A 21712-nucleotide genomic window follows, 5' to 3' on the forward strand; every position below is an offset into this window, starting at 1 on the left:
TGCGATCAGTAACCATTTTTTCAGCCCTCAGGCACAATTTCAATTGATTGGGGTCCAATGGCTTCATATAGAAATATAGATATTAAAGATAATGGGAGGAGCAGAATGTAAGTACCCCTGTAGAACGGCAGAGCACACCAGCCATGACGGGAGTGAGCAGAAATTTCCCCAATGCCATTTTCTGGAAATAATCATGCAGCTAAAAGTTGCAGAGAAACATATATTCATTATGTATTTGCGAAGGCTTTCACGGCCAGGATCTAATGGTTGTTGTGGGTTTTTCGGGCTGTTTGGCCCTGTTCTAAAGGTTCTTCCTAACGTTTCACCAGTCTCTGTGGCCGGCATCTTCAGAGAGAGTCCACTCCCAAGCCAACTTCACCAGAGCACAGAGTGCTGTCCTCTGAAGATGCCGACCACAGAAACTGGCGAAACGTTAGGAAGAACAACCTTCAGAACACGGCCAAAGAGCCCGAAAAACCCACAACAACCAATATATTAGTTACATTGAAATCTTCCCTTTTACAATCTATTTGCAGTTTGATTTTGATCATCATATAGGAAGCGCTGCCCTCTACAAACCATGTGTATCTTCTCATATTGCTCTGTGCATAATATGGGACTGGGGCATTCAATCACCAATACACACGTGCCTGTTTGTGTTAAGATAATATGCAAAACAGAAGGGCAGATAATTCCCTTTCAGAAGGTGTCATAGCTGAGGGAACTACAGTAATGAGTTTATCTGCGCACTTTTACTAGCGTGATCCGGCTGACGGATGGGCAGCTTTGGCCCTTCCAGTGTTGCGCTGCTGCTCCCATCAGCTTCCACTGACTGAGCAGCCTAGAGCCGATAGAAGGCGCAGACCAACAACAGGCGGGCGCTACATGATCCTCACTCCTGATCTAAAGGAAGTCTGGCTTATTGTCTCGTACGGACGAGGTTTAAGAACGAGCTTAACTCTAGAAAAGAACGGGGCACGGGAATGGGCTCAACGACCCACGTCATAGCCACGATTCACGTCCACGCGCCGAAAACAGGCAAACGGCAGAGCACGTGGGGGGGGGGGACGGGCGCGCGCCTGCCCGCTTGGCCTCGGCGCTAACCGCCCTACAGTCTAAGCCGGCGTTTGTGACCTCACAATTGCGCACGCTCTGGGCCCGCCCACCAGGCGAGCCTTGATATAAAAGGCATGCCCGGCTCCGTTCCACCTCTAGAGGAGGCTCCGGCAAGGGGCGAGGAGGGAGCGTTATTACTGCCGACGAGTGTAATAGTTAAAAAAACAAGAAAGGTGGGGGCGTCTTCGGAGCGGTTGCGGTTTAGGGGGAGCGAAGGCGTCCTCCTGCGGGAGGATCAGGGTGGGGGCGGAGGAAAGAGGGAGGGGAGGAGAGGAGCGGCAAAGCAAAGAGAACAGGGGGTGGGGGGCCGCGGTTGTCTGTGAAAGCATCTCGTCTCGAAGGGACAACGGGTGGGGGGTTCCTTGTTGGCCGTCCCTCCGGAGCGTTTCCGACGTAGGGTGGCGCTATGAAACTCTTTGACGTCCAAAAGGTCTTGTCAGGAGCAGCCCTGCCGAGGTCTTGCAAACGCGAGGCTGGGCGTCCTTTCATTGAGTCGTTTCCTCTCATGCTAGGGGTCTTCCTCTTCTCCTACTCCCTGCTGCTTTCCCTGGCACTATTGTATTTTCCAGTGAGTCTTCTCACGGTATGTCCAAAGTTTGATAGTCCTGGTTGAGGTTGGGGTGGGAAGCCTTAAGAGTTTATGGCAGAGAAGGAACTGTTTGCTCTTGAGAATCATATCCCATTGGGATTATGTGCCGTGTTTGTGTGTGTGTGAGTGAGAGAGAGAGAGAGAGAGAGACAGACAGAGAGAGACAGAGAGAATGGGGCCGTTCCCTCCTCCCACTTCCCACTATGTCCTAGGACGGATGATAGTTTGCAGCTGCTTCTGATTGCTTATGAAGAGGTCATGCATGTCAACCCAAACCTTTTGCTGCCTAAGTGAAGCAGTAAATGGTAGTTCTCACTCCCACCCAGATGTTTGGATCATAGTACCAATTGGTCCATAGTCTAAATTGTCTTGTTGTTTGTGGCACAAAATCCTGCACCTACTTCTCCCTTGCACCAGCAATGAAAATACAATAATGAATTCTTAACCGTTTTGTTCTTTCATGTGACCATCAGTCAATCAATATAATATCCCAGGCAGCTGTTTCACTCTTCCTGATGGTTGAGGTAGTCCTAATGTGGCCGTTTAATAGTTCCATGTATTTACATGGCGAGTGACGGGCTGTTTGAGAAGTTTCCTTATAATACAGGAGCAGACAAGAAAGAGGGGGTCACTCCAGGTATCAGACTAGTGTCCTTCACAGTGGCCTGTGCTGGCCAGGGCCAGTGGAAGGTGCAGTCGAACAACACATAGAGTCTGATCATAGTTGTCCACACATGATTTTTCATGTTGCAGACAAATCCACCTCTTAAATCTTGTGATTTAGTATAGGAGGAATGTGTTTGCTGTTTACCATGGGGCATTTATACTTTTCTAGGTGTATTTACACAAATGGCCACAATATTAAAACACAGTCTATGACACTAGTCTGTGGTAGCTGCCTTGTTTGCAGGCTGCATATGAAATAGGCAGAACCAGAGGTTGGAAAACTGTCTCTGCTGGTGGAGGATTCTGGGAATTTTACTCCAAAACATTACTTTCCCAAGCTCTGGGATTGCTCCTCAGTTTTGTTAAGTGTCACCTATACTGTACTGTAGAAATAATATTGTCTTTCATCTAGCTTGTTTTCCTTCCAGTTGTGAAACTGCAGTTTCATCTTCAGGGGGCAACAATGCAAACTGCAAAGCCCAGGATGGTGGTTCCGTATGGCCTTAAGACTCTGCTTGAAGGAGTGAGCAGGGCTGTTCTCAAAGCCAGTCCCCCCAACATCACTGAGTTTGCAGCTGTCTATTTCAGAGAATTGATACTTTTCCGAGAAGGTTTGCTTCTGCTATTTAATTTTTTTAAAAAATATTTTTTTAAAATATTGAATCATAGAGCAATTTTGATCATTTGGAGTAGCAATATCAGCGCCTTAGCTTCATTATGTAGTTTATTTGCGAATCACCACCATCCCAAATCTTAGTAAAATCTGATGTTCTGAATGTTTACTTTAACTAGTTTCTCTTGCTTTTTCTTTCTAGAACACCCCGATATGGACATTAAAGATCTGGTGAGAGAATTTCATACCACAAGAGGTATAAAAGGAGCAATAATTCAATATATCTATATGTTAGCACTGTGTGCTATATATTTCCATGATGATCCAAAATGAGGGTTGGGAAATACCTTTATTGGACCAATAAAATATCATTGAAAGGGTGAGATTTCAAGTTCTTCAGGGCTCTTCAGCAAGCTGGACATTAGAGTGGTTGGAGTGGAGGGGTGGAGTAAAACAGAAAAGTCTGAAGACTGTGTTGGAGGATTTAAAAATCTTACTTTTAAAATGATAGGTCTGGCAAAGGTATTACCCCAGTCATGCTTTTGAATTTATTCACAGGCCACATAGCTGTGTTTCTTTTGTGTGTGTGTGGTGATGGTGAAAAATAAGAATGTGGGCCTGAAAAAACACTACTCAAGTCACTGTGATTGTGATTTGAAGTGGAAGACATGGTGTGGAGGAAGAGAGGGTTCTTCTTCGTGGCCTCTGTGAATCACACCCTGGGTGATTCATGCCTGCATGGAGCCTCATCGGAAGATTCTAAAGCTTCTGTGGTAGCAATGAACACATTAGAATATGCCCCTCCCCACCCATATAAGTATCTTGGCACCAAGCTTTCCCTTTCAGTTTCTTGCAACTGCCGCATTGAGAGCCTCATAATTCCGCTTCTGTGAGAAAAGAGAAAGAGCTTATTCTTGATTCCTTCTTGTTATCAGTCTTTTTCTTTTAAACTATTAAACTCATTATCATCAGAGATTTTTTACCCTTTCTACCTCACTCGGCCTCCGGCCGCAGCACCCCTCCCCTTTTCAACCATCCTTTTTCTCCTCAAATTATTTTCTCCTATTCATGGCCTCTTTGGGCCTGTTTAAGCACTGCGTTGTCCGTGATAATAAGATCCCACTTTCCGATGGACATGCTAAGTGCCTTTTCTGTTTGAGAGAACAACATCAAAGTTCCTCCTGTACCCATTGCAAAAATTTTAAGCCTGGAGTTCGTCGATCTCACCTCTTGAGGCTAAAACTCCAACTTTGGAAACAATTCTTACAACCAGTTCAAACGGCCCAACCTCCCTGTAGGGCCACTTCCCAAACCAAAGTACAGTGGTGCCTCACACAACGATGTTAATTGGTTCCAAAAAAATCAATGTTGTGTGAAACATCGTTCTGTGAAACACCATTTCCCATAGGAATGAATTGAAAACCGGTTAATCCGTTCCAATTGGAACAGATTGCCGTCTTTAAGTGAAAAAACCCATAGGAAACATCGTTGAGTGAAACAATGTTTCCTCCATTGGAATGTATTGAAGCCGACTCAATATATTTCAATGGCTTTGCGAAGTCCTTTTTCGCTCCTGTAAAAGTGCCTTACAGTGTTTGGAACAGGTTTTAAATGCTTGCAATCGTTACCCCACCTCCTGAACCCTATGCAAACTTAATTTGATGTTGTTCTGAGTCGTCCTTAATTTTTAGTGATTTTTTGAATTTTCTCTCATTGGAATGTATTGAACTTTCCGTCCAATGCATTCCAATGAGAGAAAATTCAAAAAATCACCAAAAATTAAGGACGACTCAGAACACCACCAAATTAAGTTTGCATAGGGTTCAGGAGGTGGGCTAACGATTGCAAGCATTTAAAACCTGTTCCAAACATTGTAAGGCACTTTTAAATGAGCAAAAACGGAAGAGCTTCAAAAGCACTGAAGCTGGCTTCAGTGCTTTTGAAGTCTTTTCCGATGTCCCTTTTCGCTCATTTTTAAGTGTCTTACAATGTTTGGAACAGGTTTTAAACGCTTGCAATTGTTAGCCCACCTCCTGAACCCTACGCAAACTTAATTTGGTGGTGTTCTGAGTCCTTAATTTTTGGTGATTTTTTGTTTTCCCTATTTAAATGCATTGAACTGTCCATTCAATTGATTTAAATGGGGAAAATAAAAAAATCACCAAAAATTAATGAAGACTCAGAACAAAACCAAATTAAGTTTGCACATGTTTCACAAGGTGCACTATGGAATCCAAGCATTTAAAACAGGTTTCAAACATTTTAAGACACTTTTAAATGAGCAAAAAGGGACATCGTTAAGTGAAATTCCCCCATAGAGAACATCGTTAAACGATGGGGGAAATTCCTCAAAAAAGCCCATCGCTGTGTGAATTCATCATTGTATGAAGCAATCGTTGTGCGAGGCACCACTGTAATGGGAAAAGCTGTTACTGAATCATCGAAACAATGTCTATTTCGGTTGGATCTCCCTCAGATGATGACAGACATCAATTCCATCAACCCGTTCTGTCTCCAGAATGGAATGATAGTTGACCGAGTAACATCTCCTCCCAGCCCACAACTTTCCATTTCTTCTAGCAATCCTTTGGTTATTACATCGCCCAGGGATTCCCATCCCAAACGGCTCAACACAGTTCCATATTCGATGCCCTTGGATCACCCACTGATCTCTAACCAGAACAGTCAACATCAACAAACTCGACCGCTCGCTTCATTGCGTGTGGTTGAAACCCATGCTCAGCACATGGATTGGGTTGCCATTTGCCCCAACCAGTGCTCTGCTGGACAAACTGCATTGACTAGTCAACCAGGTGTTTTACCCGGTTCGATAATACCATGTCGTAGTCAGCTTACCTCTTGACAACCATTGGTGTCGAAGCAGCCACATTATCGAGAGGTAACCTATACCTCAACCTTTTCCCCACTTGGTATTGAAGAAACCTCGAACCATCGAGCAGATTTCATCCACACGTGAGGCTTTTGCAGCCCCAGCCTCCCAATACTTTCCTACTACAATAAATGATGGAAATCACTCTTCATGCTTGGCATCGCCAGTGTCCTTTTATTCTAGTGCTATGCCATCGCATCAGCAACCTCCACTTTGACATCACACACAGGCTCTGATATCGACGATCCTCGATATCCACCCTGGTCCATGGACACATGTTCCATTCTGTTACATCAACACAGTTCCTGTCCTCAGGTAAATCCAAGTCATTGACCCCGGCACCATTACGATACCGAAGTCCATCCCTACCAATCAAGGTCCGTTGAAGCTCAACCACCATATTTCGATGTCGACGATCCTCAACATCAACAGATGTCCATGGACATGCCGCTCCATCTTTTCTGACTCTTAACCGGCAATACTACGAAACTCAGCCTCTCGACACTGAAGTTGATCAGTAGTCCATCGACTCCATATGCAACCGCGATGGCTCTGACCATGGATCTTGGCCACAGACTCCATTGGTATTACTTACCTCTCCAGAATTGGACATTGTTGATACCAACCCACCCTCACCGGCAGAGGATTTCCAGACCTATGCACAACTTATGATTCGAATGGCTAAAGCCCTTGATCTGCAAATCCACTGACTATCGACAGAAGCAGCCGATCATCTGTATGATCTGATCTCTAAAAATACAACTACTCTGGTACACATATCGATGTTGCCATCTCTCCTTAGTACTGCACAGAGATCCTGAACAAAAACAGCTTCCTCCCATACCATGTCTTAAGCGGATTGATAACCTCTATAGAATCCATGACCCAGTAGCCATTTTCTTCCAAAAACAACCAGCTCCAAATTCTATATTTGTCTAAGCCTCTCAATCGAGTTCTCGACACCAACAATCTCTCATATCACCAAATAAAGATAGCCGATGAATAGACTCCATGGGTATATGGCTTTACTCTTCCGTAGCCTTCATCATGCAAGTCGCTAATTATCAAGGAGCCATGGGAGCTTACCAACGCTTCCTCTGGGACAACATGTCCACCTTTATTGAATCCCTGCCAGAGGATAAAAAGATACTAGCTTAAACTTTCCAACAAGAAGGTCTCTCCATTGCGAAACAACAGATGCTTTCCGCCCACCACACCATAGACGCTACAGCAGAGTCCATGGCCATTTCAGTAGCCCTATGCCGTTTTTCCTGGCTCAGAACGGCCAGCTTAGCCAAAGATGTTTGGGCACATATTGAAGACCTCCTCTTCAATGCAGCAGGTCTTTTCCATGCTGAAACTGACGATATACTAGAGAATGTACAAAAGAAACGTTCAGCAGCCAGACGTTGGGGAGTTTATCCTTCCTGCCAGCAACGTCCTCAGCAAAATCAATGGAAACAACCCTATAACTCGTACCAGAGGTTCTAGCGAGACCCTCCATGACAAACCTCTTAAAATCATAATTCAAAAACTAAAGAGCCAAAATCTGGCAACAGGCTGCCACTAGGCGAAATGACCGGAAATCCAAACACCATGTTTGATGTTCCTATGACCAAGATTGCCACCTACCCCACCAACCCTGTCCTCTGGAAACGCTTACCTGCATGGGAATCCATCACCACAGATTCCTGGGTACTCTCCATCATCAAAAACTGGTACCACATCCACCTCTTCGAACTTCCTCCGACAACACGTCATTAGTCCTCCGTCACAAAGATGCTATACAACCCATCTATCAAAACAGGTTTTTCTCGTTATTTCAACATCCTCACGGTGTACTTATTAAACAACTACATTATCACCACAAAATTCTGCATGGTTACTGTATAATCAGTTCTTCCCTTACTTTAAAAAAAAAAAGACTGGTTTACCATCACAGACCTAAGAGATACTTACTTTCATATTGCAATACATCCCGCACAAAGAAAATTCCTTCATTTCCAACTTGGATTACAAGCATACCAATTCAAAAGACTCCCATTCGGCCTTGCAACAGCTCTGAGAGTGTTCATCAAGTGCATGGCGCCGGTAGCTGCCTACCTCAGACTTCAAAACATTCTCGTCTTTCCATATATTGATGACTCACTCCTTGTAGCACACTCCGGTCGCAAAGCTCGATGAGACACCCATTTCACCCAGTCAACGAACAAAAATCAACATTAAAACCTACAAGGCCTATACATTACATAGGTGTGCTCATGGACTCCACACAAGCTCACACATTCCTCCCTGCAGAAAAGAGACAAAATCTCTTCACCTTACTTCGCGGCTTCACTCCCCATGCCTTGATACCTGCCTTAACGGTGCAATGAGTTCTAGGCACCATGGCCTCTATGACGTGAATTATACAACATGTGCGTCTCAAAACGAGATCTCTCCTATCCTGGTTTCTGGCCCTATTCGATCCACTAACAGACTCTCCTCACACTCTCCTAAGAGTCACTCCAGAACTGGCCTCTGAACTTCAATGGTGGCATTCCCATACCAACCTTTTTATCAGGCGACCGTTCCAACAACCTCGCCTGCGAATACAAGTCACTACGAACGCCAGTCGCACCGGCTGGGGGGCTCATTGCAAATCCCTCACACAGCCCATGCCAAATGGTCTCACAGAGAAAAACTGCTCCACATAAATGAGTTGGAGCTACTAGCCATCATAAAGGTCTGCAAGGCTTTCAGAAGCCTTCTTGTAGGAAAAATGGTACAGATCGCCACCGACAACACCATGGTGACGTACTACAACCTAAAACAAGGCGGCACCCACTCCCCCGGTCTCATCTACCTAGCAGTTGACCTCTGGGAGTGGTGTCTGCAACATCACATCTGTCTCACAGCCTTACACATCGCTGGTCAAGACAACGACCTAGCAGACTCACCCAGCCGTACAGATGCCCAAGCTCACAAGTGGGAACTAGATCAATCAGTATTCCACCAACTATGCTGCAAATGGGGCACAACGACTCTTGATCTCTTTGCCTTCCGAGCGAATCAGAAATGCCAACTGTATTGCTCCCAAGCAGGAATAGAAAAACATTCCCAGAGAGATGCGTTTGTTGGCCGTTGGCCCAAGATTCCTACCTACCTTTTTCTGCCATTCCCTCTCCTCCACAAAGTTGTCCGTCTACAACAAGACAAAACCAATGCCATCATTATAGCCCCTTGGTGGCCAAGACACACTTGGTTCCCAGTTCTCCACCGTCTCTCATCAGACATCCACCATCTTCTCCACCTGCCACACCTTCTCACACAGAACAACTCCCAAGTCCTACACCCGGACTTACCTGTTCTGCACCTGGCATCATGGAGGATTCTCCCTTGTTAATGAATGTTCTTCATCATGTAAAAAAAAAAACCATCCACAAGGAAAGCCTACCTGTACAAATGGAAGAAATTTAAATCCTTTACCAAATCTTCCTCATCATCCTTCATCAATCCATCACTTTCCACTGTTTTCCACTTCTTCCTACATCTCAAATCCAAGGACCTCTCTATCTCATCCTTGAGAGTCTACCTTTTGGCAATAATATCATACCAACCTCCAAATTCTCCAGCAGCAAACGTCTTTAAACAACTAACAACAAAATGTTTTCTGAAAGGTCTCTCTCATATCTACCCCAATACTTGACCTCCCTCTGCACAGTGATCACTAACTCTTGTTTTGAAACAGCTTACCAAAGCTCCTTTTGAGCCATTAGCTACAACTGACGTAGAACTGCTCACCTTTAAAACAGCTTTTCTTGTAGCCATCACCTCAGCTCGAGGAGCTAGTGAATTGGCAGCTTTACGCTATGACTACCCTTATCTACAATTTTTTCCTGATAAGGTGAAGTTATTATTTCCTTCCTCCCCAAAATTGTCTCTTAGTTTCATCGTTCCCAGCCGATTGTCCTTCCTTCATTTTTTTCTGTCAACTTCTTCAAACCAAGAATTTGGATGTCAGAAGAGCTCTTGCTTTTTATCTCCAACGTACCCAACCTTTTAGACAGATATTTCATCTCTTTATAAGCCATCAGCTACCTACAAAAGGCATCAGGTGATTTCCCAATCTATCTCCAGATGGGTTGCCTCTACCATACAGCCTGCACACATAGAATGAAAAGCGAGCCATTATCTCTCTGCATTCTCTAGTTAGATACACGAGGACAGAGTTAGGAGACAGACTAAGGCAGGAGGCGAGTGAGTGACCATATACAGTGGTGCCTCGCACAACGGGTGCCTCACACAACGATGAATTCACACAACGATGCCTTTTTCTGTTAAATTTGCCGCCTCACACAGCGATGTTTCCTATGAGGGATTTTCACACAACGATGTCTCTTTTTCCTTCCTGTAAAAGTGTCTTACAATGTTTGGAAGCTGTTTTAAATGGTTGCAATGGTTAGCCCACCTCCTGAAACCTACGCAAACTGATTTTGGTGTTGTTCTGACACTTCGTTAATTTATGGTAATTTTTTGTTTTCCCCCCTCATTGAAATGCATGGAGTTCAATGAGGGGGGAAAACAAACAATTACCATAAATTAACGAAGTGTCAGAACAACACCAAAATCAGTTTGCATAGGTTTCAGGAGGTGGGCTAACCATTGCAATAATTTAAAACGGCTTCCAAACATTGTAAGACACTTTTACAGGAGCGAAAAGGGAGATCGGGAAGAGCTTTAAAAGGCAAACGGAGATCAAAGAGCCCTTTCCGTATAGCAATGAAATTGCTTTGCGATGGACTTTTTGCCATCGCAAGAGCGATCGCTTTGCAATGGCCCCTATGGGGAAAATTCACTTTGCGATGTTCGCAGGGAAGCGATCATTGCAAACCCCCCATTTTCGGCCAGCTGATCACCGGTTTCAAAATGGCCGCCGGGTAAACAAAATGGCCGCCTGCTGTTTTGCCTCACTTTAGAGGCACTGAAAATGGCTGCCGCAATGGAGGATTTTCCCTTGTTAATTTTGAAGCCCATAGGAACGCATTAAACACGCTTTAATGCGTTTCTATGGGCTTTTTAAAATCGCTTAGTGATGAAATCGCTTAGCAGCAATTTTTGCTGCATGGATTAACATCGCTAAGTGAGGCATCACTGTAGTATCTGCAAATGAGGTAGAGAGTGGGAGACAAGGAATGGTGCAGTAAACACTGTAGTCTTGGGACAGAGTTTGCCTGCTCATCTTGGGTCAACACCACCTTAGGCTACAGCAACATAAAATAAATAGTTGCCAAAATCCCAGTGTGGTGTAGCGGATAGAGTGATGGACTAGGACTCTGGAGAACAAGGTTCAAATCCGCACTTGGCCATGGAAGTTCACTGGGGGAATGGACATTGTAAAAACACTCCTTAAATATCCCACTTGCCTTGAATACTCTATTAGGGTCGGTGTATATTGGTCGTGAATTGATGGCACAGAACACCCCCACACAAGCAACACCCCCACACAACCAAAATGCCTCGCTTAGTGATGTTAATGCTGCTGTAACACAGTCTGTCCATCTTTGAGGTCTACTGCAGCAAGCTAAGAAGTCAGCAGAGAAATTTGCAGCTGTGCCCCGAGTTGTCCAGTAGCTAATGCCTATGCTGAGTTTCTAACCTAGAGCAATTTGCTGCCAAGATTTCTGCTGATTGCTTTACACTGACAGCTGTAACTTGCAGAAATGTGGCTGCTATTTAGCAGCTTAAAGCTAATAGTGATGAAGCCTACTTGCTTGACCATCACACATTATATGAACATCATTCTGACTTCTAAAATAATTGTGATGCAATTTGTGTGTGGACACCCATTCAGCAAGTCATCACTGGAATGAAGTCTACAATAATTGGTATATTTAGCAGTTTCACGTTATTGTGCTGCCACCCACTTGTTTATCCAAAATGGACTAAAAGACATGGTGTTGGGTCCAGATGAAAGTGCTTGGGTGAATAACCTTTTTTAAAAAATATACTGTATATAAAGTCGGTCGTGGTCTATGGAAAATATGCTTGGACCTTTTAATACACTATTTGAAAGGTTTGAAAGCTGTAACTATTTTAAGGTGAGCAAGACTAGGTAGACTCTACCAATAGCATATGGCGTCTTTCTATTTCCCATCTCTTGCTCTTTGGACTAGATTCTCCCTTTTCTCTACAACCATTGGATGCTTTCTGCCCAGCCCGCTCAAACTTCATTTCCTCTTGGATTGTCTTGTTTCTCGTGTGTTGAGTTTGCAGCTTCTTTCCACCACACGAGGGCCTCAGAACCCCTGCTGGTATCTGTTAATTTCACATTCTTGGTCATCATTTAAAATCATAGTACTGAAAAGTGACTGAAATTTAATTCATATGGTTGCTGCCTGAAATGAATAGGGTTCAATCAAGACTTGATTATACATAGAACAAGTCCACCTAAATCAATTCAGTGATTTCAATGCATTGAAATCCATTTTCTGTAATAAGACAATATCCTTCAGTGAATCCATTTTACTGTACTTGATGTCAGTGTATGCTCATTAGCCATTTTATCAATAAACTCCTGGGCCTCTTGACTTAATGTTTTGTTTGGTTGAAAAAACATGTCTTTTGGCTATAAATGATATTTCCAGCTGCACATCTTTCATTAATCTGTCCAGTATATTCTGCAGTTGCAGTTCTCAAAAAGAGTGAATATATTTATTCTGTCACAATGAGTTTAACCTTCTCTCTTCTTTTCAGAGCCTGGAAAAGTTACTTTTTGGACTACAGCTCTCACTATTCCTTACCACATAATCAAAAAAGTAACTTTTTCAAGTTCTGTTTCCCCTTCTCTGGAGTCACTTAATCTTGGGGAGCATCTGCTTAAAGCATCTTGGTCATGTTAATTTAACACTTCAGTGTGAAAATTCAATCACAAAAAGTGGTAGAAGGCACTGCGGGGGTTAAGCAGTGCTAACTTCATTTTCTCTTTTGCCCTTTACTCCTTCGGTATTTATGCCAGTGTGGCAGTGCAATTTCCGTGCAGCAGAGGTAATTAGAGCATCAAGTGCCATCCAGACATATTGGATTGTAACTGGGCGATGGGCAGCTGTTATGAGAATGGTTGGCCAGAACTTCCAGAGAGCACCGGGCTGCCTACTTTGACGCATGGGGATTATTCAGTGAAAACAACAGGCGTGCCCAAAACATCCAGAGTGGAAATTTTTTTGGGGGGGGGGGAGGATTCTAGATGTGATGCTCCTTTTTGTATACAGTAGTTTAAGAATGCATTATATATATATATTTGCTCACACTTATTCTTGATGAATATGTGCTGGTTTCCTGTAATTTATGCACCATTTCCTAGATGATTGCAAACTGGTTTCTTCATAATCTCTTGGGAAGTTTTGTTTGGTACTGATATCTGGCTGACTTGTCTGTAGTTTTCTCCCAATGCAAGGATAAAGGAACTCTATCCCTGCACATATGTATAGGCTAGAGCTCCTGTTATCTTTTTCTGTGCTGACTAGGCTGGTGCCTGCTTCAGTCTGACAGCATTTGGCAGGCAACAGTTGACCAACTCTGCCATGAGAGTACACAAAATGATACTTTACTTATTTGAAGTGGAAAGGTTTGTGCAAGTCCCAGAATAAATACAGAAATCTGCATTATACTAAGTCAGGCCATTGCTGGGGCCATTATTAACAGTAGCCAACACAAGCCCTTCAAAATTTCAGATGAATCTTTCCCAGCAGTACCCAATAGTGACAGAAAATGAACTTGACAGCTTTTGTAGGCAAATGTACTGTTGCTGAGCTATGAAACTACCCTTAAAGGAAAGAGATGGATACTGTTTTGGCCAATATTAGCTCTTCAGTTGCGATTCTCCTGGTATTTTTGCTATTTTAATTGGGGGCTTCGCTTATCAGGTCCCACATGAATGGCAGCATATGGTCCTGCCATGGATAGGGTGAAATGGCATGACTATCTCATCCCACATTGTAAAATGAGATTATGTGAAGGTCCATTTTGTCTGATGACAAGTCTTCACAAACAAACCACTCTTCAAAAAACAAAAAAACAAACGAACAAAAAAAAAGAACAATTTTTGGATGTTTAGCCTTCAGCCTGTAAGGGGCCACTAAATGGCTGTTGGATGCATGAACAGGCCCCCAGATTTCCTTATTTCTTGTGGTTTTGTGTTCACTAATTGGCTTGCAGTGGTGCCTGGTGCCTGTTGTATTTGGTGTGCACCAGTGCATGCAGCCAAGGGAGCTGGGTTAAAAGTGAGTATAAACACACCTAGGCAGACAAGCAAAATAACACATAGCAGAAGGGCAAACAGGTGAGGTGCTGACCCTTTCCCTGTGGTAAGCAGGACGGACTGGCTAGGAATAGTTGGGAGTATGAAGCAGGGCAGGGCCCTTTTTGTCTTAATGGTTGCTTGGCTCCACAGGTTGCTTGACACTCTGTCATTGAAAAAGAGTGTTGAACTTCCAGATTGGAGTTGATCTTTGGAACTTTGCACCTTCCAGTGCTTGGGTCTTCAGCTTCCAGAAATCTCACCCAGTATAGGGAAGCTTTGAGCGGGCAGTAGACCAAGACCTTTGGACAACTAAAGCATGCCTGCTGTTGGTTTAAGGAGATCTGCTTCTAACTCATTTTGTAATTATTATTCTGCAGTGGAAGGATGGGCCGAAGGAGCAGGCGGAGCACAGCCAGTGCCCCGTTCCAAAAGGGCGGATGTGGGAGATGCATTCCGTTCAGACCTGGACACAATGACCCCGGTTTCTGACGAACCCAAACGGAAGGAGAAGTCGACTGACACAGAAGAGGACCAGATAAGCGAAGAACCTAAACGTGAACTGAGCACCAAGACTACCCAATATCCATCCACTGTTGACGAATTTGTACAAAAGGCTGAGGATGAAAAGGGAGCTGGACTTGCCTATATCCCAGCCGATCCAGCCCAGCTAGCTACACAGATGCTAGGTAACATTGAAATGGTTGGTTCTGAACCTGAATTGAAGGATGTGGCAATCTCTGTGCAGACCCTTCCTAAGATGTCCCACAGTTCAGAGGACATTGGAGCTGCGGTAGCACCTGCGCCACTGGCGCCTGCGCCGCCAGCCCCTGCCCTGGCCCCTGAACCTGGCCCAGCAGAAGCAGCTGCTGAAGAAGAAGGATCTGTCCTCGAAGCAGAACCTGCTGCCGCCCCAGAAGCAGAACCAGAACCAGAGCCAGAGCCCGCCCCAGAAGCAGAACCAGAACCAGAACCCGCCCCAGAAGCAGAACCAGAACCAGAGCCAGAACCCGCCCCAGCAGAACCAGAACCAGAGCCAGAACCCATCCCAGCAGAGCCAGAACTGGAACCAGAACCCACCCCAGCAGAAGCAGCACCTGCAGCTTCTGCCCACTCTCTCAGGGCTGGGTCGGCCACTCAGAGTCACACCTCCGTTCCCGGGGAAGCAGTGACCTCAGGCAGTCAGGCTGAGCTCCCACCAGCTGACTTAGTCGATCCTGCTTCCTCAGACCCCTTGCAGGAAGAACCCCCGCCAGCACCACCACCTCCTCCCGATAAAGATCCATTGCAGGCTGAGCCTTGTCCGAGCGAAATTGATATCATGTCGGACTTACGTATCACACCCATGTGCGATGATGACCCAGAGGCTGGTGGAGAGCCCCTGCCACCACCTTACGTAGAGCAGTTTCCGCAGCATATAGTCATTCCTTTCGTAGACACGGTAGCATGTCTCTTAGATCCGCTTACGGCTTCACTAAATGCAGGCCAGTTAACTAGTATTTTAGATCCATCTGCAGATGATGCAGAATGTGACCCTGACAGGATGGACACTTCAGAGCAACTGAGATCAGCTGACCCAGGTTTTATTATGTCAGGTAAGAAAGTTGGGATATTTCTGAAACCTGCCTATTCTGTGTTATAGTAGTAACTGTCACTATGTAAGGAATGGAAACTCCCTCTTCTCAAGCGCACTTGGCCTGGCAGAAGCCCCGCTGAAACCAAGAGGGCCTCTGCCAGGAGAGTGCCTTGAAGGTTGGGACCTTACTGATTTAAATGCAAGTATCTATGCTGGTGCTGCGCTGAGATCAATGAAAGGGAATCACAGGCCCCACAGCACTTGCCTGGCTTGCAATGTCCATGTGTGAGATATTTGTTTCTGGGTGCGTAGTTGATTGTGAGTGAGCCCCCTACAATAATCATGCGCACGGCTTGTCTGCTCCAGCTTTACTGCCCAAGTCTGGCATTATTTTCTGGAAACAGATTGAGCCGGGCAGGACAAAGCTACAGTCAGCCACTGTGCTGTAGGAGAATTCATGAGTAACACGTTTATGGATCTCTTTCAGCCATGGGTTAGCCTCTCTCACAAGTAAACTATGCATTTCGAATCAAAACGGCATACATGCTTAATGGCAGCTAAGGGAGAAGTGATGTAGATGACTGTGACTTGACTTTCCCCCTTTTTTTAACCAAGCATGTAGACCAGGGGTAGGGAATGGGTGGCCCTCCAGATGATGTTGAACTCCAGCACCCATCAGCCTTTTCCATTGGCTGTGCTGGTGAGCATTGATGGGTGTTTCCATCTGGTAGTGTCTGGAGGACTACCTGTTCCTAACCCTGCTCCAGACTCTCCGCCATTGTATTAACATAGGTATTTGCATTTAAACGAAATGGTGGTGGTTGCCTGCGCTGTCCCATTAGGTCCCATCTTCTCCAGCTGAACTGCAGGGAGTGGATTAAGCACTTTTCACTAAGCAGCCACAAGGCTGTTACAGCCGCAGGCCTGGCTTTCTATCACAAAATGGTCTCTACCACAGCTAAGAAAGAAGTGGTTAACCAAACCACTGTTGTCAGCTGGAGAAAGTCTCCTGAGGTCTTTTCTTCTTTTATTGGTGTGGTCTATAGAACTGCACAGTCTCCCCCAAAGCCAGTCACTTCCCATTAGAGGTATAGGTAAGGGAGATATGAAAACCTGTTGCATAAGAGAGAGAGTGCAGAAGAAGCAGAGGAACACGGTCACTTGGCATGGCTGCCCCAAAGGAGCAATGATACAGTGGCAGAAGCAAGCCTTGTTGGGCGTTCCCCCCCATCCCACGCTTCTGTAACTTTTTTCTGTAAAGAAAAAAAAGTCTTAAATTTTACAGCCAATTTGCAATATCTCAAGAGGGGGAAAACATGATAGATTCGACATACCAAGATTCAAATCTGGCCCTTTGGATTAATTTTAACCTTTTAAAAAAGCTGGCCCATGAGGGCTAGAGTTAGCCATTTTATCTCCAACAGCTGTTGCACTGGATAACTTGGAGGGATTCAGTAGATTATGGATTCTATGGCTATCACAAGGCTAAGAAAAAAAAACTTTTGCTGAAGCTGTGGTGGTAAGAGGCTTTTGTGTGCATTGAATGCCTCCTACAAATTAGTTCACCCAGCACATGGCAACTCTGTGCCAGTAACACTGAAGAAAAATGAGTTATAATAATAATATAATTTATTGTCATTGTAAGTATATACACAGTATACCATACAACGAAATTCACAATTTAGATCCACCCTCTGTAAATCAGTCAAACAAGAACATAGAAGAGTCCTCTTTTCAATCTCCAGTAAAGCTATAGTAGCATTGCTGTTACTCCTCTATTTCAACCATGCCAAGATCCCATCTTTTGCCTTCAAGAACTCTCTCCTCTCTGTAACATGTTTTCACTTGCGGCATAATGTTGTATTTTAAGGATATGCATATGACTGCAATTCGTGTCTCCTAGTAGATGGTCTTTCATGCCAGCAAATTTTCTTTTAAATTTTTATTTTATAGCCATGGCAACAAGCGAACCAGGACAGCCACCACCATATTCTAATGTGTGGACTCTCTATTGTCTAACTGATTTGAAACAACAAGGTCGTAAGTCACCACCACCACCACAACCACCGCTTCCATCTGTTGGAACTGGTGTGCCTGTTCCCCAGGCAACCCTATTCATATCTAGTGGTAAGGACCAACCACAGTATCTACAGCCGCAGATGATACAACAAGGTCAACCACCACAAGTGTCCTCTCCAACTTATGTGATGATGGAAGAAGGGAAGAAGGGAAATGCACCACCTTTCATTTTAGTGGGATCATCTGTTCAGAATAAGCAGGACTGGAAACCCATCCCTGGCCATGCTGTCCTTACACAACCGGATGCTGCTGGTACTGTGAGGAGGTTCGCCACCATACCTGTGCCCGTCGCTAGGCCCGCAGATCCAAAAACGGCCAACCCCAATACAAACTCTGCACAGGATAGCGGCAGGCCTCCAACTCCAGTTTTTCTTTCAGTTGCCATACCACTGGAAGATGTGATGAATGGGAAGAAGGGCTCAGGCGCTGGGGATAAAGCACCTTTTGCAGGCAGCTATGGCATAGCAGGAGAGATCACATTTACGACTGCCTCAGTACGCAGGACAGAATAGCAAAAAGGTAAGCTGAGGAAATCTCGGAGGGCTTCTGGTCTTAGTAGCAAGAGATGCAGTGGTTTTGCATATGGACGGAGCCAACAGTAACTTAACAGTTTGTAGGTTTAGCCACCTAAACCAGAGATGGGTTAGGCATGGCCCCATTGTTGTGTTGTAAGTCCTATCAGCCCTAGCCAGAATAATAACCTAGGGGCAAGGGAAGCGGGGAGATGTGGTCCAACCAGATACTGTGTTATGCTAGAGCCAGCTTGTGTGACTTTGAGCAAGCTACACAATCAATCCCAGGATGTCCCCAGAAGAAAAGAATGGTGAACTACTTCAGAGTATTCTGAAGAGCGTTGTTGGGTATTTTTAAATTTTGTAAACATTGTTTTGCTAACACTGAAACTCACCGTTTTTGGGTTTGGTATTCTCAAAGAAATGCAGATTTCTTCCATTCTTGAGGCAGATCATTCAGCCAGAACTAGTGTTAGCAGTTCATTAATCCATGCCAGTGTTGTATCAGAAAAGCCTGCCCAGTTTACCTCTGTTCATTTGAAATGTTAACCTCAAGAAAGTGCTCTGTGGGGATGATGGGAGTCATCTTCCAACACAAGCGGAGGATACTACATTGGGAAAGGCTGATATACGTAATGTGGTGAGGATTGTTTTTTCCCATCTGCAGTGGTGTCAAGAGAGTAGCCAAAAAGGGAGGACAAAATTAGATTTAGCTGAACTGAGGCAGGATTTCAAATGACAAGAGTACTGTTTTCAAGGCACAGTGCTCCCAAATCACTGGGATTCCTATTACCATGGGGATAAAAGGGGCATATACAGTATTTCTCCTGAGTGACTAGAGATAAAGGCAGTGAGCTGCTATGGCTAGATGCTGTCATTGCAGGCTACAGGCCTACTTTTTGCAGAGGCAGTGTGCTAGAGCTACTGTATGACAGCCTTTTAATGATTGGTTTTAAGATGATGAACATCCAAACAGCTTAATTTGGTCCCACCATTTCAGAAGTTAGGCTGTGACTAAATGCAGGATATGGAATGTTGATACATAACCATTGGGACTCGTGTCCAGCAGTTGATGAGTACCTACAGAGGGCACCAGGTGGAAAGCTGGATCAGAATTAACAACAATGGCCAACATCATATTAGTCAGTTATGTTACAGTAAATGTAGTGGCATAAAATGCAGCATGCAGTTGATGCTCGTGTATGTCATCATCACATGTCAACCGATGCAACTAGTGTGCAACAAAGAATGCCAAGCATTGACCTGTCAATCAGCAGCAATGTGCTTTTGCAGTTCATGCCATTGGGCCTACATTGGTATAGCTAACAACTAGGATTCTGAGCAGTGAGATGGATCCATGCTGTCTTCCATAAACAAATGTGACTCTGGTGAATTCCTCCTTTGTGGCCCCTAAAAGATCTACTCCAGCAGCTTGAGGACCCAACAGCATGGGATGTGGATTTGGTGATTGGAGGGGAACATTCGTAAAAAATCACCTCTCCCCTACTAGTTGGAGAATTCCCGGATTACTAACCAGAACTTTTATCCAGGGCTGCTGTCGCAAGGAGGAGTGAATTCTGGATTCATTCTTGCATGACAGCGGAACACATTTATCAACTGTGCTGGGTTTCTGCTAGGTTGTTCCATAGACTGAAAAATAACGGCTGTAGCTTCATGACAGAGAATACATGTTGATTGCAGCTCCCAATTCAATCCCTGAATTCTCCAGGTGTGGCAGGGACATACCTGAAATCCTGCAAAGTCAGTGCTAGTTCAGGATAGATTGGATGGTCAGATTTTAGGCTTACATATCCACTGTGGCTGGTATCCTGTGACTACTCCAATTATAAATAGATCCACTGGATCATCTGCTGATTCAGCACTTTTGCAGAAACTATTTAGTCAGTGGGTTTTCTCTGGTTGGTTTGAGCAACAAGTTGCTGCTGTTTGTTTTTAATAGGATATTAAGATCTTTGGGGTGCAGCCATATGCAAAATGGTGAGACGCTTCTCTGTCTTATGTTGATGGCACTGATTCTAGAAAGAGTACAGTGAAGGTGCACCTATTCCGTCTGCCCTTCCTTTGTGGCTTTCCCCCCCTAGTAAGAATAAAGACTAAAGCAGCATTGGGGATGGGGGAGAAGGATCACAATGGAAGGCATCTTTAGCAGCCTGCATAAAATTCCCTGTGTGAGGCAGGATCAATGCAAAATTAAAAGCTTCATCTGGAAGCTCCCAGGGTGACTGAGCACCTGTTCAGCTCAAGAATTTGTTTTCAAATCATTTTTTTTCCTTAGGCAAATCCATAGTGGTCCCCAGCAATCTTTTTTTTTCCCATCAACCTGTTTTGGGATGGGGTTGGGGCATACAATTGCTTTCATTAGAATTTCTTACTAATCTTAAATTGCCATATGATTTACCAGATGATGCTGACTTTGCTTTCACCTATCTACATTGTTGACAATATAGTTGGATTGACCATTCTCCTATATTTACTTTGAACCACATTTTCACCATTTCAGTCAAGTACACTACTTCCATGAACGTTTTTTTTTCATTGAAATATATACACACAGGGGCTCATTTTTGACTAAGCTGCAGAGCAGGGCTGAGCTACCTGATGTCCTCATGGAGTCTTTATATTTGAATTTTCAGCTCCAGCAGGGGGCAAGATATGTTGTAGACCAACTTGGGGAAGAGCACAAGTTCTCCTTTCCTGCCATAGAGGTTTAGAAACAAGCAGTTGGTTAGGGGCACACTTTTTTCTTCCTCCTTTTGCTGTTACATTGTTAAAGTGTCTTTTTTGGGTGCCAAGCCTTAATTTGCTGTATCACCCATATAGATAATTTAGGGCTGGCACCTTGCCTTTGAGGCAGCATGGGAAATTCTTTCCAAATTGTGGTTTCCAGTTTATTACCACCACATGAACAATATGTGATATGTTATGTTGATTCAAGTTCCAATGCTCAGCCACTTGCTTAGTAAAGTCCCAAGGTTTGCTACCTTGGAAGAAGAATGTTCTATGCCTGAGATACTTGTTGTGTGGCTGCAACTGGACTTTAAAGGCCAATGGTTTCACTAGGAGAAAATGATCCTCATACTCTTCTGCAAGTGGCAACAGCATATACTATTGTATTGTTACTGTATCAGGAATAAGCTTTACTGCCTGTGATCCAATGCTAAATTCATTGAGTTTTTTTTCACCCTTGCAGATTGAGAAGAGGTGCTGTCCAACATTTCACCCCAGAATGGAAACCTGCATCTTTAATTAAAATATTCATTAACTTGTACAAGCAATAAAGCAATGCAAGCCATCTGAGCCTTAAAGCTTCCTTCTCATGATTTTAGTGTTCTAAGAGTGGTGATGAAGTGATGGAGAACTAAAATCTGGACG

The 21712-nt window shown here is 44.4% G+C and overlaps 2 protein-coding genes across 8 annotated transcripts in view; both read left to right on the forward strand.

Annotated features, from left to right (window-relative positions):
- The window catches only part of LOC144589116 (uncharacterized), a 231996-nt gene that overhangs the window by 48003 nt on the left and 162281 nt on the right, over window positions 1-21712 (forward strand). The gene's annotated exons all lie outside the window — the stretch shown is intronic.
- Window positions 1144-21637, forward strand: CABYR (calcium binding tyrosine phosphorylation regulated). 7 transcript variants are annotated; one of them, XM_078392624.1, is made up of 7 exons: window positions 1215-1289; window positions 1629-1699; window positions 2800-2982; window positions 3187-3240; window positions 14533-14841; window positions 18186-18326; window positions 21531-21637. In XM_078392624.1, exons 3-6 carry the CDS (start codon window positions 2835-2837, stop codon window positions 18317-18319), a joined length of 645 nt encoding a protein of 214 aa, XP_078248750.1. In that variant the 5' UTR covers window positions 1215-1289; window positions 1629-1699; window positions 2800-2834; the 3' UTR covers window positions 18320-18326; window positions 21531-21637. The 7 variants fall into 7 exon arrangements, with proteins under 7 accessions (XP_020641390.2, XP_020641387.3, XP_020641389.3 ...); XM_072998860.2 differs by having other exon boundaries at window positions 1232-1289; window positions 14533-15747; window positions 17682-18326; XM_078392623.1 differs by having other exon boundaries at window positions 1239-1289; window positions 17682-18326.

This window comes from Pogona vitticeps, chromosome 4 (genome assembly GCF_051106095.1).
Source record: "Pogona vitticeps strain Pit_001003342236 chromosome 4, PviZW2.1, whole genome shotgun sequence".
Taxonomy (NCBI): domain Eukaryota; kingdom Metazoa; phylum Chordata; class Lepidosauria; order Squamata; family Agamidae; genus Pogona; species Pogona vitticeps.

Bases quoted from the DNA above. Each gene is read 5' to 3' on its own strand.
- CABYR (XM_020785728.3), top strand. From the start codon at position 2,835: ATGCAAACTGCAAAGCCCAGGATGGTGGTTCCGTATGGCCTTAAGACT. The intron at 3,241-14,532 runs GTATAAAAGGAG...ATTATTCTGCAG, and splicing joins AGAATTTCATACCACAAGAG to TGGAAGGATGGGCCGAAGGA. The intron at 15,748-17,681 runs GTAAGAAAGTTG...TTTATTTTATAG, and splicing joins CCCAGGTTTTATTATGTCAG to CCATGGCAACAAGCGAACCA.